The sequence below is a fragment of the Chanodichthys erythropterus genome, chromosome 3, assembly GCF_024489055.1.
Source record: "Chanodichthys erythropterus isolate Z2021 chromosome 3, ASM2448905v1, whole genome shotgun sequence".
NCBI lineage: Eukaryota > Metazoa > Chordata > Actinopteri > Cypriniformes > Xenocyprididae > Chanodichthys > Chanodichthys erythropterus.
The window spans coordinates 31,224,775-31,243,617 of record NC_090223.1 but is presented as its reverse complement, the minus strand read 5'-3'; the positions used below and the strand labels follow the sequence as shown (position 1 = coordinate 31,243,617).

At 38.1% G+C, this 18,843-nt stretch overlaps 1 protein-coding gene across 6 annotated transcripts in view; it reads left to right on the top strand.

Annotated features, from left to right (window-relative positions):
• The window catches only part of gjc1 (gap junction protein gamma 1), a 29,740-nt gene extending 14,832 nt beyond the window's left edge, over nucleotides 1-14,908 (top strand). For 2 of the 6 annotated variants that reach the window (XM_067381778.1, XM_067381779.1), the window contains 2 exons: nucleotides 10,834-11,320; nucleotides 12,341-14,908. In XM_067381778.1, the coding sequence (XP_067237879.1) occupies nucleotides 12,395-13,828 (1,434 nt within the window). In that variant the 5' untranslated portion in view covers nucleotides 10,834-11,320; nucleotides 12,341-12,394 and the 3' untranslated portion in view covers nucleotides 13,829-14,908. Of the gene's footprint in view, nucleotides 1-8,186; nucleotides 8,433-9,106; nucleotides 9,204-10,833; nucleotides 11,321-12,340 lie in introns of those variants that run through there. The other 4 variants (XM_067381781.1, XM_067381782.1, XM_067381777.1 and 1 more) reach the window with 3 other exon arrangements.
• Nucleotides 14,909-18,843: the final 3,935 nt, after the last annotated feature.

Sequence of the window (18,843 nt, the reverse complement as noted above, 5' to 3'; positions counted from 1 at the left end):
AGGTGCCTGTCATAAACCAGTAAGAAACTGGAAAAAGTGGATGAAGGGCTCATAATCAGGGTTTTGGAGAAAGTGTAGAGTCTGTAATTTGATTTACACCATTCAGCTGAGAAGCTACCTATCCAGCAAACATGCTTTGCACAACCCCCAAAAATCCTGTTAGATGGAAAAGATGGTGAAGGCGAAAGGAAGAGGATGGATGAAGTTAGCAGTGACACACAGGCGCAGATGAACAGATGAATAAGGGACGAGGGAGAGCTGAGAGAAAGAAGGGGTTGGGGGAAGGGTTGCTGGGGAGATTAATCCCGTTCACCCTTTTACATAGACACATACATACATACATACACAGTCTGTGATCCATTTCTCTAACAGTTCTCTGTTTTAAGTTGAAGCATGTGTGTGTGTGTGTGTATGGTGCACATATGTGTTTGAGGATTATAGATGTGAAATACTGGCCTTTTCTGTGAAACGTGCATGAATGTGAGCAGTATTGTGTATGTAAATGGCTGTAGCGTGTGTGTATTCAGAACAGTCTGTCTCTCTTCCCCCAAGTCATTTACAATTTCTGCATGGTTTGGTGAATAAGCTCCAGTGTTTGTGTGGATGTGTGTTTATATAGATAGATGAGAGAGCGAGAGTGAGGTTTTGTTTGACCTTTCTATTTTAAATATACAGTTATTTTCACCCATGCTCTGTCCTCTCTGTGTTTAAAAATGACATCTCTGCAGGCCACTTGTTTTTTTTTTTTCATCACAGTACATTACCATTCATAGAAATGCTGGGAAATATTATTATTGCATTCATTTATAAAAATGCTTCTCTGGAGCACTTGTGCTGGCATTCTCCTCTTGCCTCTGGATTCCCTCTGTCACCTCACTGCTTTCTTACAAATGGACTCAGCAGCTGAAGGAGAGAGCAACAAAAAATGCCTGGATGCATGGTGCGTGTTTTTTGTTAAATAATGTGAATTATGCCATTTAAATCTTCTGCCTGAAGGAGCTCAGCTGTAAAAAGCACACTGCCTTAGCTAGGCTTTCCAAAAACACACACTTATACACACATTACACATGTACACACTTACACTTCCTAGTGTAATGTTTGTGAAGCTAGTTATTTTGAACCACAAGTCCACATCTGCTCTCATTGCTTTGCTGTACAGTTTTGTTGCTGTATTGTTGTGGTCCCAAAATAATTGACCCATTGCTGTGAGACAGGAAGTAAGATAAGTATATGCACCACCGTTCAAAGTTGTTCAAACTGTTGTGCGGCTTGATATTTTTGTGAAAACTGTGATACATTTTTTCTGGATTATTTAATTTTTTTTATTAATATTTAATGCATCCTTGCTGAATAAAAGAATTTCTTCTGACCTGTACTTTTTAATGGTAGTGTATGTCAAATTTAAAATGACAAATCTGAAATAGGAAAATATTTAAGTATGACATATTTCCGTTTCAGTGGCAAAACATCAGGAATTATACATTAAATGCTTTTGGATGAATAAAACAGAGAAAGAAATAGTATTGGTTTAATTAAAATGAATTAAAGCAAAATGAAGAGAATACATTAGAATGTTTTATTGTAACATTGGCTCATTTTAAGTTGTACATAATATTTTGTGCTCTAAATGAGTCACTGAACTGATTCAGTCAATGATTCAGTCTGACTGAATCAGACCATGATTCAGTGAGGCTCATGACAGATTTCTGAATCAGATTCATTAAAAAGAACCGTCCTCAAATCACTATTCACTCCATATGTATATGTTTATCTTGCGCCTAGCTAGAACACAGTGATAGAAGGATGTGTTGATTTCCTTTTATTACTTTGTGGCGCCGTTTTTATCTGATGTCACATCCTGTCTCTGCAAGTTCTCAGCACAGCTTTATGCCCCATGCGTGATTTTCATCCAGCATCTCTTTCCAGGTAACAGCACTCCAGTCCATTCACATAGTTGTGCAATGATACATTATACACTTATAGCTTCCCCCAGAGCTTCAGCAGGACATGCCAGTCTGTCTGTTTAATTAACAGTGTCTCTGAGGGGATTCAGCATATTAGACATACAGCAGTGGAACACAAACGCACCAGTAATGTGTAAACGCGGGTGTGTGTGACTTGCCGAACTCCCGCAGGGGATCACATAATCACTTTACCCCAACATTAGCTAAAACTGAGCAGATGTTCCCCCACCAAAAGATCTTAAATTATCCTTAATGAGAGCATTCACTGCAACACCTCTCACTTCTTGTCCAGATATTTCATTTAAGTGAGGGCCGCAGATAAGAATGAACACTTTCACCCAAACAGGCAGACCTAAATTTAGGTATATTTGCTTTCCGTGTGAATCTAAATGTGGACCACACAGCCCCAAGCATCAGAGAATTGGTATCTTCCTCAACATGCGTTCTTCTCTCCATCTTTTTTCTCTTCATTTTGTGCATTGTACCCTGCCAGTTCTCTTTATCTCACCTTTTCAGCGTGCATGCCCCTCCCTTTCACACTTGTGCTCAATATATCTCTCCTTTCATTCTCTCACTCCCTTTCCCGTTAACACCTTTATAATTTCATCTCCTATATGTATATTTTGCCCAAAAGCCTGTCAGTAATCAAAGTTGTCAGGGTGTCAGTATGAAAAACAGTCTTCCTTAAAAAGAAACGCACACATTTAGCTGACTCAGACGTTGCCATTTATGGGGTATTTTCATGCTGTAATCAACAGCTATGTTTCCCCTGAAGGTGATTTGATTAATCTTCTAGTTTCAGTGTGGAGGTTCCTGCTATAGTCAACACCTATCTACCTAATATCTACCTAATATCTCATCTTATTTCATACTGTTTAAGTGTAAACAAGTTTCTTGTGAAGGGTTACCATTTACTTCTTTCGAACTCATAAATAAATGTTGAGATGGCATCTTTGGCACTTTTTGATGAATTTCTAAAGGATTAAAGCTGACTGTGGTATATATGAGAAGGATTACTGTTTGTACACAACTGTGTGTTGGAGAAAGACCAAGAAAGGGAGCAAGAGAGAATGTGTATTTGTGTCTCTGTGTTTTACTCCTGAGTTAAGGCCCTGAAATCAGTGATGTCAATGATTTATCCATGCACATCTTTCTTTTTTTATTTGTTAATTCATGTAATCTTTAAATTAAAACAAGTTCCATCTCTATTACGACATCTCTTCTCTGATGAGGACTCACATGAGATCACAGCAATAGCGAACCACAACCATCCAGTCGATCAAGTCCGGCCTACACGTTTTATTGAATCAATCACAAGTTTGTGAATCAGAATCAAATTGTGACATTTGTCAATACCCACACTGTGGTTGCCAGAATAATTTTGTAAAAAATACAGAAAAACTGTGTAAATATTGAAAAACTGTAATTTAAGAAAATTTTAATGTTAAATAAATTCAACAATGCACATTACTACTAAAATCTGTTTTGTACCTTTAACATATACTGACAAGCACCATAGTAATGCAGGTGGTAAAAGAGAAAGCCACATGAAGAATCAGAGTTCATCACAAGTAGCTTTTCCACAAGCTGAAGTATATACTAATATAAAGAAGCAGCAAAGAGTCATTCACGCAAACGCAAAACACCATCATGGTAACCCACAACACTTAAATAATGCAATAAACATTCATTAAACAACAGAAGATGTAACATAAAACCCTAATGTACATAACTGATAACAAAAACTATTAAGAAACATGATTATTTTAACAAAATACTTTCAAATGTGGAGTGTCACAAAGGGAATTGTGGGAACATTAGTTTACAGATTTTGACTGTAAATTATACATTCATTTTGTATTTTTTACTTATACAAATTTAAAATTTACAGCATTTTACTGTGAAAATTGCATAAATGTCTGGTTAGAGCTTTTACAGTTTTTCCCTGTATATAGAACAGGAACTTACTGTTAACCTTTAATCAATTTTTTTACAGTTCAAATCTACATTTTAACTAAATTCACCCTAGTGTTTCGCTGTCATAATTTTAAAGACAAGCATAGCACATATCTTGCAGGGTGGTCTGTAAAGGAGCATATTATTAGTTTGAAAAACTTACTGATTGTATGCAAATCAATTTATATGCTCTCAAATTTAGACACTGCTTAAACTGAGAAAGATTCTGTCAGCATTGGATGTTTTGACCGAAAATCAGTAAGTGTCTTGAGATTCAGACTTTTGGAATCTTTGAGCTCAATAATTTGTGAATGCAACTCAACATAACAATGTTGGCTATTGAACAAATAAATAAGATTTTTTGTGTGTGTGAATGCATTGAAAAGATTTGAGTTAGCCCATGTTAATGCCTTAAGTATGGAATGTAAAATAAATAATGGAAATATCATTCGCCTCTTGCAGGTATAAAAGAGAATGTTTGTAGTGTGTTTCTGCATTTTGTTACTAAACATTCACGTTTAAATGAATCATTAAATTAATTTGGTGATTGAATACACTGATGGCCTATAATTAGACTCTAAAGTTTTAACACTATCCTCCCACTAATTTAGCTGCAAGACGGTTTATATGATTAACGGCTGTGTGCTGTGGGTTTTATCAGGGATTATAGACATAATAAGTAGCGCATGGTAATGAGCTCCAGCAATAAACTCCAGCTAGTGTTTATGTCCCTTAATAAGCACACCATGCTAGCAAGCAGCCACACCTAATGTTGGTAAATATTTGTTGCTGTTTGTGCAAAATTTGTGGAATTTTTCTCCCCCAAACATCTGTGTATAATCTGTGTCCTTTGGTTTCCTTCTTTAGGTCAGATGGTATGACAACTTTAAGATTTAAAATGACAGTTTTGTTACTTTTTATTCATGTTTCGCCTCCGTAGGATGTATATAAGAATAATTCCATGATAGGCTATAATCCCAAATTAGATGTTGTATTTATCTCATATCGTAACAGCAAACATTTTAATCCTACACACCTCCCAATTTGTTCTTCACAGCGCTGTCTACCTTCTTAACACTAATTAAATATCTGCCCTCCCACGACTAATTAAAAAGTGTTAGGTACACAGGCGGGTGCTGGGATGCCTGGGGAGGTAGAGGTATGACAACCTTTCTCTCTCTCTTAGTTATGAATTTAGCAGGTTTTATGTGTGAGTAACTGTGTATTCATGATGCTTACAAATGCCTCAAGCTGTGCTCCAACACATTATGTTTACACTCCAGTACACGTCCATACGTCCATCCTATACGTACATAATCATATGCAAAGTATTTCCCTCTGATAAGATATTCAAGACTTATCTAAACCTGATTCAACCACAGTGGTAATCATCTATCAAAATAACATAGGCTAATGGTTCACTTTGGATGACTAAACACGAAATTGAGGCTTTGAGTGCATAGTATGCTGTACAATTAAATTTACAGCTGACTCAAAATGGCGTGTATAATGCATATTTCTGGGCAAATAAACTCAACTGCCTGCATACAAATGATTGTATTGTGAATAAATACATTTGTAGCATTATAAAACAAAAGACTTGCACCGGAATGCACCGATACCACTTTTTCCAGAATGAGGCCGATACCGATACTTTCATTTTTTGTATTCACCAATACCAATACCTGTATTTTCATTGCATTTGTAACTTTAAAATAAATTAGGTATAGAGAAACCAAAACAATGTGAATCATTATCGTTGATTTAATTTGTTTAGCAAATAGCCTATATATTTCCATCAATTATTTTCATGCTTGATTATGCCTGTTAAAATGTATTGTACAAGCTTCTCTTACTTTCACTGTTCATTCTATTGCTCTATCATATTTTATCTTTCATTTAATAGCACAGGGCATATTTAGAGCTGCTTCAGCTGGGCTCAATGTTATAGGATTTTTTTTCAGCTGGCCTGGTTGTGTCAGTAGTTTCAAATGTTTAGATATATCATAACTCTCTATTACAATTTTTGATACTATAACAAAAACTACAAGCCTAATTAATGTCAACTTAAAACATTATTAAAGACAAGTAAACTGTCAGTAATAAAATAAGAACACATTATCCAATTACAAATAGCACAAATAAATACAATAGAACAAAGATACAAATAAAATAAACAGTGCTTTTCAGGTTTCCAGGTAGGTCATAACATTTCCTTGTCCTTTGTTGTTTGATTAACATTAAAAACACAGCAGCAGGTTTATATAGCTGCTGTCCCTTTAAGACCGAATGCACAGATCCAGTGTTACACATGCGTTTTATTTCTCAACTGTTTACGTTTGCTTAAGACATTACCAATTATGTTTACTAGGAGCTTACTTGTGAGTAACAAGATGGGCATAATTACATAATTTTTGTGTGAATTCGCATGAAGACGTAAACAAGAATTCAATGCAATATCCAATCACTGAACGAGACACGGCTTTCTGGGCACGCACTTTGGATGTTAGCGCACAGTTTACTTTTTGTCCTGCAATTGTCCTGTAATAATGTAGGGAACTACTCATTATCAAACACTATAGAATAACACAAGACGCGTCACTCGTATTGTTTTGAATGGAAGAAAGTGTAACGCGCAATATGGTGGAATAAGTCCCGCCTTCTAAAGCCAAGAGCCAATCGCCGACTGGTAAAGTCATCGCGTCACTTCAGCGGCCGTTAGAATCACCGGTTTCTATAGAAACACTAAGATGCGTGTCTCTAGCCTGAAAAATATTTTTTTTGTCATGATTCGAGCGTTTAGAAACTAAATTTATGAGCCGGTTGTTTTTAGATTTCATTGGTGATTTCAAATATGAAATTTAATCGTAAGGTTGACGAACAGTTTTGGAGAATTTGATGTTTCCCCATTCAAAGAGATAGGAGCTGCATGGATGCCCAGGATGCCCGAGAGGCGTTTCAAAGATGGCCACCGAGTGAAATGAATTGTCTTAAAGGGACTTTGTCATTATACATAAATCAAGTTACAATTTTTACTATATAGGATTTAGTTTTAATCCAAATGACGCATATGTGGTGAGTGCATTCTGCGTGGTATCAGTTGTTGGTATCAGAACATTTTAATGAATATGAGTAAACAAGTGCAGTATCGATACTTTTATCTGTATCCCTATTACAAAATTCACACTGTCCTCTTACTAGGGTTGGGGATCTTGGGAACCATAACCAATCTTGGTAATCATAACTGATTTATTTAAATTTATTGATGTCGCTTGGTCCCAGTAACTGAATTCTTAATGAATTATATAAAATCACTGAAAAGTTCACAACAATTTTTGCACAGTGTTTTTACAAACTTTTAACTAGCTTTTAAGAGCTTCTTGTTATTTAGCTTGTTGGTGATTTAAAGGGACAATTCACCCAAAAAAATTATAAACAACAAGGGACTATATGATAGAGTAAAAAATGTGCAGGCTATTATCAGATTCTGTCATGAATTATTCACATTTCATGTTGACTTAACTGAGAAGTCTTTCACATTGATTCCCGAGCCAAAATCTACAACAAACTTCTAACATTACAAATCATAATTACCGGGGAAATGTTTTCATTGAGCATTCCAATGCAGGAATGCCTCTCTCTCTCTCTCTCTACAAACTAATGTAGTCACATTAAATGATTGTTTCCTTATCACACTTGGGAAATGTGTGTCGAATTTTAATGAGATTTTTCCCACTCACTGTCTGTGGAAGTAGCTGTGAAATCCTGCGATTGTAATCTCGCCTCACTCTTTACTGTGAGAGAAACACATAAAGAGAGAGTGGGGAGAGATAAGGATGAGGGGGAAAACGGTTTGGAATAAGAATGTGAGCGCTGGAGATCGCTGGAAGCTCTAATTTAAGCCATGACCAAAGATGGGCAGATGAATAGAAGAGCAAGCATTAAGAAGTTCCCTTCCTTCCAGCAGTGTGTTGTGAAAGTGCTAGAGAGAGAGGGGCTTGAGAGAGGAAGTAGAGGGGGTTGGCGATAAGGTTATGGGTAAGATATTGCTTACTCACTTATCTGTGACAAGTGAGCCTATCTTTGTGTTTGTGTGTTGTAGAGTAAGGAGGTTGCGGCAATCTTGGTTTCTTGTTACAGGCTGAACATCACCCATGATTTTGGCTTTCTTCTCTTGTTCTCCCCTCATCATTGTCTGTTCCCCTGCCGTCAGGGATATTAACCCACCCAGCCTCCCACATCAAAACCATAACACTCCCCCCTCAAACCACAACCCTCTCTGACCCAGATTTTGGGGTAAAGGGCTAGTGTGCACTTTTGAGAGTCTCTCCCTCGCGCATTCTTCATGGCGACACATGCTCATGAACACCCATACAGTATGTGTGTGTAGGTCTCTGGTGTTGCTGTAAGGTCAGTGGTCTCTGATCTCCAAGGCTGCCCTTCAAAAGAGATGGATGCAGAAATGAGAAGAAGGAAAGCAGACAAAGAAAGGCATGAAAAACAGAATGTCGTGTGAGTACAACTTTCACGGCGTGTGCTTGTGTGACTTAACAGGCGAATACGTCATTGCTGACCTGACTTGACTTGAAGTCGGTATTTCTGTGAACAGCATGGGAATTTTGCTTTATGTGTCTCACGAGATATGGCATGTGTTGTATTATGTCCCTCTACTGTGAACGAGTGAATCCAAAGTAGGGGATTAATTTTGCTTTGCCAAACCTATAAAACAATTTTATTAAAATTAGAATATATTAGAGGACTGTCAACAAATAACAAAACTACTTTATTTTTCATTAATTTATTTTTCATGGTCTGTTCCTGTAATAGTACTAAAAATGCTGAATGATATCCACTGTATTATAAGGTAGTAGGAGCACATTCTGGTTTATTATAGAGAAATGAAGCTCTGGGGGTACATAAGACAAAAAATGTTGGGACACAGTGCTGTAAATGTCTGAGATGGCAAACAGAGAGCGAGAATGTGTGTGTGGATGGATGGATGAAGGGTATAGATTGGCTTTGGCATGGGCACAGGGGCATTTTGCTGAATCTGTACACTGTCTGTCCCTGCCAAGGGGCAGGGCATGAGAAATGAGTGTGTGTGTGTGTGTGTGTGGATATAGAGACCCACAAGAGTAACAGGGGACTCCGGCTTTAATCAGTGAATAGGGTCAACAATTATAGCAGGAATGCCTAAATGCATTCAGGACAAAATGTTTTGAGTTCTGCTGAATGAGCCTTGTTCTCAGTTTAGAAAAGCGCATTTCTGTTCGAAAGTTTTGGGTAAGTTTTCGGTAAGATTTTTTGGTAATACTTTACAATAAGGTTCATTAGTTAACATGGTAACACTTCATTTTAGGGTGTTTTAACTAGTTGCTTATTAGCTTGCTTATTACTAGAATATTGGCTATTTATTAGTACTTATTAAGCACATATTAATGTCTTATTCTGCATGACCTTATCCTACATTCTTAATACTACCCAATACCTAAACTTAACTACTAACTTACTAACTATTAATAAGTAGTAAATTAGGAGTTTATTGGGGGAAAAGTTGTAGTTATGTGTTCCCTATACTAAAGTATTACCGTTAACATTAGTTAACGACATTAGTTAATAATAACTAATAATTTCTACTGTATTTATTAATCTTTGTTAATGTTAATTTCAACATTTACTAATACATTATTAAAATCAAGAGTTGGATTTGTTAACATTAGTTAATGCACTGTGAACTTACATGAACATGTTAGTTAATACATTAATGTTAACAAATGAACCTTATTGTAATGTATTTTTTTAGATGTTTTTAAAATAATTATCATATGCTCACCATTTGATCATTTAGTTGGTCAATAATACAGTAAAAACAGTTCAAATAACTTTTCTATTTTAATATATTTTCAAATGTAATTTATTCGTGTGATGGAATTTTCAGCATCATTACTCCAGTCTTCAGTGTCACATGATCCTTCACAAATCATTCTGATATGATGATTTGATGAAACATTTCTTATTATTATCAATGTTGAAAACAGTTGTGCTGCTTAATATTTTTGTGGAAGACATGATTTTTTCAGGATTCTTTAAAGAATAGAAGCTTCAAAAGGACAGCATTTATTTGAAATTGTAACGATGCAAAAATCTTTGTCACAATTTTGATTTGCATCCTTGTTAAATAAAAGTTAATTAAGTTGAGTTGATTTCTTACTGACCCAAAATATTGAATGTTAATGTATATGGAAAAATATGAAAGGATGATATCTCAAAAATATGTTTTTAAATATCCTTGATATAAAATATGTTTTGAAATCAACATATCTTTATGATGTTGTTTATTGTTTTGTTGTTGTGGGGGTTTTTTTACATTAAATAACTCTTATCTCACATTAAGTAATGTTATTAAGTCATTAAAGCATAAACAGATTAGCTTTTTACTTGGCATGAAACCACAGGGGATGTCTTGTCCTTTGACATATAATTAATGTGACACTACTAATACTGAGGCACAATTTATTTTGTGTGAGCATGTCTAATATCCACACAGGAGCATTTTTATATTATTTTATGGTTGTCAGTTGACTCCCTGTGGCCACAGCCTGTGTGTGAGCGAGCGTATGCCCATTTGTGCTCAACAGTCACAGATACAAAACAAAGTCCTTTATTCCCTTTGGGAGTGAGTGCTATTTCAACCTTGAGAGACAGAGAGTGTGATAGAGAAAGAGAAACAAACGAGTGATGGTGAGAGGATGGGGGCATAACAGCAAAGCAGTCATTCAGGGACAGATGATACAGGGTAACCAGTGGATCCGTCTCGTGTTCTGTGCGTCTATTCTGTTTTCAGTATGTGTGTGTTCATTGTTTGTGTTCCTACATACGAGCCACGTTCTAAGTCTATGTTCTTCACCCCTAGTGCCTCTACCAGCACAGTGAGACGCAGATTAAAGGTGAAGGGCTAGTACACATCAGCGCATACCCACTGCTGAGGTCCTCTTCTGGGCAGGAGGAACAAGAAAGCCCTGGACCCTCTGGTCCTGTTGGACCCTGTCAGGTCCTGTTTTCAAAGTGACCCTTGAAAAGAAATAAATTAACCTCCCCTCCCCTCCCCTTTCCCAAACATACATACTATATACCTGGATTTATACTAAAATATTATATGAGATATTATAATTTTACATGTCTCCCTTGTGTTTGACTGCTCAGATGTGACCTTAAATGGTCATAACAATCAATATGCTTTATTGGATGGAGAAATCCAAACATTCATTTACAAAAAAAAAAGAAAAAAAAAAGCCAAACAAGAACATGCAGAGACAAACCAGAGAGGTCACACACTCACCCGCTCACCACAGCTGTTCTCCCTCAGGGAAGATTTGTGTGGTTCAGGCTCACTGCTCAAGGTAATTGTGTCTGCGTATGTGTGTGTGTGAAAGAGAGAGTTCCGTTCATTGAGTCTATTAACACTAGGTTCACCTTTTATCGAGCAATATATCTAGCAGAATACACAATGAACAATATATATATGGATGAAATATATATTGGGACCATATTGGTTATTATTGGCCCCTTTACAGTTTGGATTAAATTATTGGATATCTAATCATGCTAATTTCCTCTTTTTTCATTTAGATGACCTTTTCCTTCATCTAACAGTCACTAGAAGTTAATACACTATTAATAACACACTTATAATAAAAAAATTCACATTGCACATACTAATGTTTTGAGATATAAATAATTTTTTAGCATTTAAAACTGAGTAGAGTTCTAGTTTTTAATTTTATTTAGACAAATAGTATAATTTTAAAAAAGGTCTTTTTTTTCTTTGTTTTCAGCCATGATGAAAATAATTATGGCCACATCCTTGACATAAGTGCTGTTTGATTTTGCATATTATAGTGAAGTTTGCATAAAACTTTATCCAAAACTTAGACTACATTTTTTTGTTTCAAGTTATATTTTTGATTTATACTTTGATTTATAGTATTTCTAATAATGCAAATACAAATATCTACTTCAGTAATGAAATACTTGAATATCCAAAACACTGTTTGTCAAGACAATGTTTCAATAACGTCAAATCATCAATAAAATGACAATGGTTGTATCATACATTTTGCGCTCATAGCTCATTGAAAAACTGCATTTTTCAAATTGGTCTGGTTTCTGTAGTGAAAAAAAAAGATCAAAAAGGCACTGGCTTTTTAAAATGAAAGGTCGGACTTCCAATCCTACAGATGCCATATTGAGAGTTGCCCTTTTTCATAAGTGCTCCATCTCCTACTCCTTACACTGATATTTTTTTTTTCATAACTGCATATCAAATATTGCACTGAAGATATTATGCTTCACATTGTTTTAAGGTATTCACTTTTCCTTATTGTGCACTTATATTTGAAACTCTCTGTGTTTGTTCACAGAGTCTGTGAGCTGTGCAGTGTGGGACGCTGTCTGCCCCGTTGTCATCAGACGTCATGAGCTGGAGCTTCCTGACGCGTCTGCTGGAGGAGATCCAGCACCACTCCACGTCGGTGGGGAAACTCTGGCTCACTACGCTAGTTGTCTTCCGCATCGTGCTGACTGCAGTGGGAGGCGAGTCCATATACTACGATGAGCAAAGCAAGTTCGTCTGCAACTCGGGCCAGCCGGGATGTGAGAACGTCTGCTACGATGCCTTCGCACCACTCTCGCACGTACGATTCTGGGTTTTCCAGATCATCCTGTCCGCCATGCCCTCTCTGCTCTACATGGGCTACGCCGCCAATAAGATCTCCCACAACGAGGACTTGCGGGGCGGCACAGGGGCCGGTGCTCCAGCGGCAGGTGACTCGGCAGGGGGCGGATACACCCAGCGCAGACCGAGAAAGATGTACTTTGGGGCACGGCAGCATCGACCAGGACACGAGGATGGGGAAGAGGAACGTGAGGATGACCCCATGATTTACGAAGTGCCTGAAATAGACAACACTCGTCGGGAGTTGGTGCCCCCACGACCCAAACCCAAAGTGCGTCACGACGGGCGTCGTCGTATCCGAGACGATGGCCTGATGCGAGTGTATGTGTTACAGCTTCTAACGCGCTCCGCACTGGAGGCTGGCTTTCTGGCGGGACAGTACCTGTTGTACGGTTTTCGTGTGGAACCAATCTTTGTGTGCTCAGATAAGCCCTGCCCGCACAATGTGGACTGCTTCATCTCACGCCCTACCGAAAAGACCATCTTTCTCCGAATCATGTACGGCGTCAGCTGCCTTTGCCTGCTCCTAAACCTGTGGGAAATGATTCATCTCGGAGTGGGAACCATCAGCGATGTACTGCGCAAGCGAAACGCAGCATCCACTGATGATGAGTACCAGCTTGGCCTGCTTGCGGCGGGGGGCGTGTCTGTCGGAGTAGGCGGCCCCTCGCTCAGCGAGGGGGAACCAGGAGGTGGGGTTGGGGGTGGTGCTCGAGAAGCGGACTATGTTGGTTATCCCTTTTCCTGGAACACCCCTTCTGCACCACCAGGGTACAACATCGTGGTGAAGCCCGAGACAATGCCGTACACAGACCTGAGCAATGCCAAGATGGCGTGCAAGCAGAACCGTGCCAACATTGCACAGGAAGAGCAGCAGCAGTACGGCTCCAATGAGGACAACTTCCCATCTGCAGGTGAGGCGCGGCCGCCGCCCATCAACAAAGATGTGATACAGTTAGAGGCGGCGATTCAAGCCTATACCTTGCAGCACAATGCTAGCAATAACCACGATGAGCTCAACGACACCAATGACATCGACGAGAAGCCTCAGAGTAACATCACCACAGTACCACAGAAGGAGCGAAAACAGCGGTCCAAGCATGGGAAATCTGGGAGTGCTGGGAGCAGCAGCAGCAGCAAGTCAGGAGAAGGCAAACCATCTGTCTGGATCTGACATTTTCACGCAAACCTGAGCATTTCAAATTTGTGGGCACACTCTCATCCGTTTCTACATGTTTTCTAGACACAAAATATTGTGTGTATCCCACAGATTACAAAGACTGTGCATTCGCAATTGGAAAATATGCTGTATATATATTTTTAAATGCTTTCAGTGCCTTAAAGAAACTCTGTGAATAAGATTTTTCTTGATCTTCCTAAAATAATCTTGTGTTGTCAAGATTATGTTGAGCTCTAAGAACATTCCCTCATAATCCTGAAAAAACGTTCCGTTTTCAAAGTTTGGAACTATTCAGTGAGTTACTCAGTGAGAGAAAGTCTTCCTATTGGATCCCTTTGGAATGGTGATGACACTACAGTCCGATTCCAAGCCAGCTGTCTTCCTCTTTCCAGTGTTAAACAATAACTTTGACATTACAATGCTATAACAATGCAATGATGCACCAATGCAGTGGTGGTACACTGTGGTCTTGAAGACCCAACAAAACTGAATGGTCCTGTGGAATAAGCTGATAAGCTGTAATCTATATTTACAAACACATTCAGTGCCATTTTTGGTCACACTCAGAGCTATGGGTGTTAAGAGGCATCAGTGCCATGACTTTCAGTTCTAGAAATTCCCACAGTTTCGAAATATCTGTAGTTTTTCTAGCCACAAAGACTTGGGATATTCAGTTGATGGATCCGCATCCTACTCTGTACTTGTACTATCCCCTAGTGGTGAAGGAAGCAGTTGCAGTCTAGTCTTATCAGCCATATAAATATATACAGGGTTCCCACAGTCCTGGAAAACCTGGAAATGACATGGAATTTTAAAAGTGTGATTTCCAGGCCTGAAAAAAATAAAAATAAATAAAATTTAAAGGAATAGAAAATTAGAAGGGAATTAATATAAGTGCTCAGTTTTCTTGGTTGTTTCATTAGATAGACATGACTCTTTTTGAGTTCAATAGTCATTATAGCATTTTTTTTTTTTTTTAATCTGTGTGCAGTAATTGAATAGTGAATGGAAACAGTTGGTCCTAAAGTGTGGGATCCCTGTACATTAAGGTGCATATGAACATTTTTCATTAAAGGAACACTCACTCTTTTTTTGAAAATAGGCTCATTTTCCAACTCCCCTAAAGTTAAACAGTTGAGTTTTACCGTTTTCGAATCCATTCAGCCGATCTCCGGTTCTGGCGGTACCACTTTTAGCATAGCTTAGCATGGTTCATTGAATCTGATTAGACCGTTAGCATCTCGCTCAAAAATGACCAAAGAGTTTCGATAGTTTTCCTATTTAAATCTTGACTTTTCTGTAGTTACATTGTGTACTAAGACCGATGGAAAATGAAAAGTTGTGATTTTCTAGGCTGATATGGCTAGGAACTATACTCTCATTCCGGCGTAAGAGTATAGTTAGGCGTAAGAGTATAGGCCAGAATGAGAGTATAGTTCCTAGCCATATCAGCCTAGAAAATCACAGCTTTTCATTTTCCGTCGGTCTTAGTACACGATGTAACTACAGAAGAGTCAAGTTTTAAATAGGAAAAATATCAAAACTCTTTGGTCAGTCTTGAGCGAGTTGCTAATGGTCTAATCAGATTCAATGAACTATGCTAAGCTATGCTAAAAGTGGTACCGCCAGACCTGGAAATCGACTGAATGGATTCAAAAACGGTAAAACTCAACTGTTTAACTCTAGGGGAGTTGGAAAATGAGCCTATTTTCAAAAAAAGTGGAGTGTTCCTATAAGATTCCCAGGTGAAAAAAGTACACTTCGATAATGTACTTAAAGTTCTCTGTTTTCATGCACTAATTTTGTACTTAAAGGCCCACTGAAGTGCCTTGGAATGCGCAGCTTTAATCACTGCGTTGATGTAATTTCCAATGAAACAGGGCGGGATATATCAAGAAGCTCCTCCTCTTTTTTCAAAATAGCCAGTAGCGTTTCACTTAGATCACAGTTTGGCCAGAGCTGTTGAGCTCATAAAACTCAATTTTCCTCATAATATCTAACCGTTTCCCCTCCATATTTCAATAAAATATAGCATTGTTTGTATAGTTCAAATGTGTCTGAACGTTTTGTGGTCTACGCCGACTCGCGCGAATGATCCGCTCTGTGCTCTCGTGTCTCTGTACTCGAACTGCAGCGGTTCACATGACACTAAAGCGAAAACCGACTTCATTTGCGTCAATATATTAAGCATAGTTACACTGTCTGAATCATTCCCGATCCTCTATATAGTGCACTATGTGCCATTCACCATATAGAAACTAGTAAATGTGTGAACAAATGACCAATTTCAGCCACAGCTTCAGCATCTGTTTATAGTGTAGGAGGGGGCGGGACTTCAGATTCTAGAGAGCATTTGATTGGACAGAAGATTTGATGAGAAGCTGAAGTCCGTGGTGATGTCATGTAAATCCGTGATCCATTTTAGCGGAAGTGAGAGAATGTAAGTTTTGAATGCCTGTATCTCCTAAATGTGCATTTTGTCATTGTTTTGGAACACACCAGCTTATTCATAACATTAAGGCTAACATATTCATACTAAAAGCTAAAAAACTTTTTAAATTTTGATTTCAGGGGGACTTTAATATACTAAAAATTCTTCTTTAGTACTTCTTAAGATAAGTTCATATTCATGGTGTCTCAAAATAGCACAGATGAGTACACTTAGATGTTCTTAAGAAGTACTAATAAAGAATTTTAATTTTAGTAAACAGAGCACTTTAAGTACTTTATGGAAGTGTACTTTTTTTTCTCCTGGGTTGTCTTGACAGAAACTCACTGTGCATTGTTGCTATTGATCTAGTGAACATGTATTTGTGGGAACATCCTCTGGCTCTAAGAGACTTAATATATCCGATCCAAGTAGCAGGTCTAACTTGGTCCAAATGGAGAGTTGAGAGTTTAACAGTGCAATCAATGTAGACATCCAAGATACACACATACAGTCTCATGCACACTGTGTTAAGAGTCTTCCGTTTTCTCTCATACTGCCACATTCCAACTTGCGAGACTTTTGCCTTTATGTGGGATGTTTCATTTTGTGATGATTGCCATTGGAGACCAAATACTGTTTGTCACAATAAAGACATCAAGCTACTATGCAGTCATGCGGACAGAGAAAAACACGCCATAGAACACCATTGTGTGTGCCTGCGTGTGTGCGCGCTTGCGTGTGCTGTAGCTGAGGATGAGGAGGTGGGGGAGTGATTGCATGAGTGCATGTGAAAAAAGTTTGATTAGCAAATTAAAGGAATAAAAGAGAATCCCTTTACATATCAGCATTTCAGCAGTATTTATTGATGCTGAAGATTGTGGCATTAGATTTGTGGTTTCTATAAGCGAGACTTGACTTGTTTGTATTTTTAAACATCAATTCGATTTCTTTTTTTATTAGCTTTTTTAATACAAGGAACTCGACAGTGCCCATATGATTTGATTATTACAAAATACGTTTTGTAGGATGGGTTTTTTATGATTTAGTTGCCTTTAATTGTAGCAAAACAAAACAATTTTATGTATGTACTTGTAGTCAACCAGTTCAGACATTTCCCAGTGTGTTCAGTGAATCCTTTATTCATAGTCATAATCAATCCCTTCGAATATGATTTTGCATGGGAGCGAAAATAGGAATGTTTTAGGGGAATTTCCACAGCACTCTTTCCCATGGAAAACTACATGTACACAAAAAGGATTTTTCAATGTAACTACTTTGACCTTTTCTGTGTGGGTGCGTGTTGGAGTTTCTAGCAGCTGTATATATTTGAGCGCTCCAGATGGAGTGAGTATAAGAGACCCCTCTGCCCCACATCTGAGCACCACTGCGTGTGTTTGCGTTAATATGCGAGTGTGTGGAGTCAGGGTTAGCCGAGGTAATCCTCAAGAAAAGCCTCTCTCGTACTTTTGTCAGCTGTCTGAGAAAGAGAAACTGAAGTAAGCTACTTTACTCCAGAGTTCGACACATCACTTTGAAAGCAAGTCTTCTCAGCAGGTCACAATGAAGTGTGAAGGCATTCTTCTTACTGACGAGCATGTGTGAGTGTGAGAGCATGCGTTTCTATTTATTGTCCTTTCCTGGTTATCATCAAGCCAGTAATGTGTTTGATAAGACCTTTGTTTTGTCCTGACTGGTATGTGTTTCTATAAATGTTGTCATGTTGTGTTTGAAAATGAGGGAGAAAAAAATGCTTTTAATGTGCCATGCTGGATTGTCCAGCAATGTACAATTATTTCCAATTTTTGAAAACCCTCTCTTTGGATTTGGAAATGCATGTTCAGAGCTATTTTGTTAATAAAATGAAATAAATGGGAATCATGTGCGTCTCTGAGAGCAAATATGTGCATTTGGCATATAAAGGCACCCGTGTCAAATGAATATTTTTGATTGTTCATGAAGGGGTCAGCCTATTATTCATCCCTATCTTTGACAGATGATGTATTTTTGCGGGGGCGATCCACGTTTGTCGCTCTAACTCATGTCCAGAACATCAACTGTTTCTTGGAATTTGTTAAAGCAGGTTTCCTCTCAGAATGGATTCCATAAGGCATCAGATTGGACTGTGAACCATTAACAGATGATGAGGGGGGGGGACAGTAGTGTCAAATGAGGTTCCCAATGGGAATGTCTTTGCCTTAAATGGGTGTAACACAGATGCAGAAAAACCGTGTTGCTAGGACGACATGAGTGGAATCCCCCGAGTGTGTGCGGAACAGCTTGCGGAACGTTTTGAACAACAAATGTGTACTAGGGCCGTGGGACTCCCCGGACAATTAAAAGTTAAAAATAAAGACAACAGAGCATGGGTTATGGAGAGAGATAATTTTGGAAGGAGGAGGAAGGAGACAGTACATATTGCCTTAACATTAACCTTAACACACCAGATTAACAGAAGCAGGTTTTTCATAGACAGTCAGCGATTTAAAACTGTGTCCGCCAAAGCATCATTTATGACCCAAATAAATGAATTTGATATTAATCTAGTGAAATTTTTGAACAAGATTTAAATTCAAGAAAA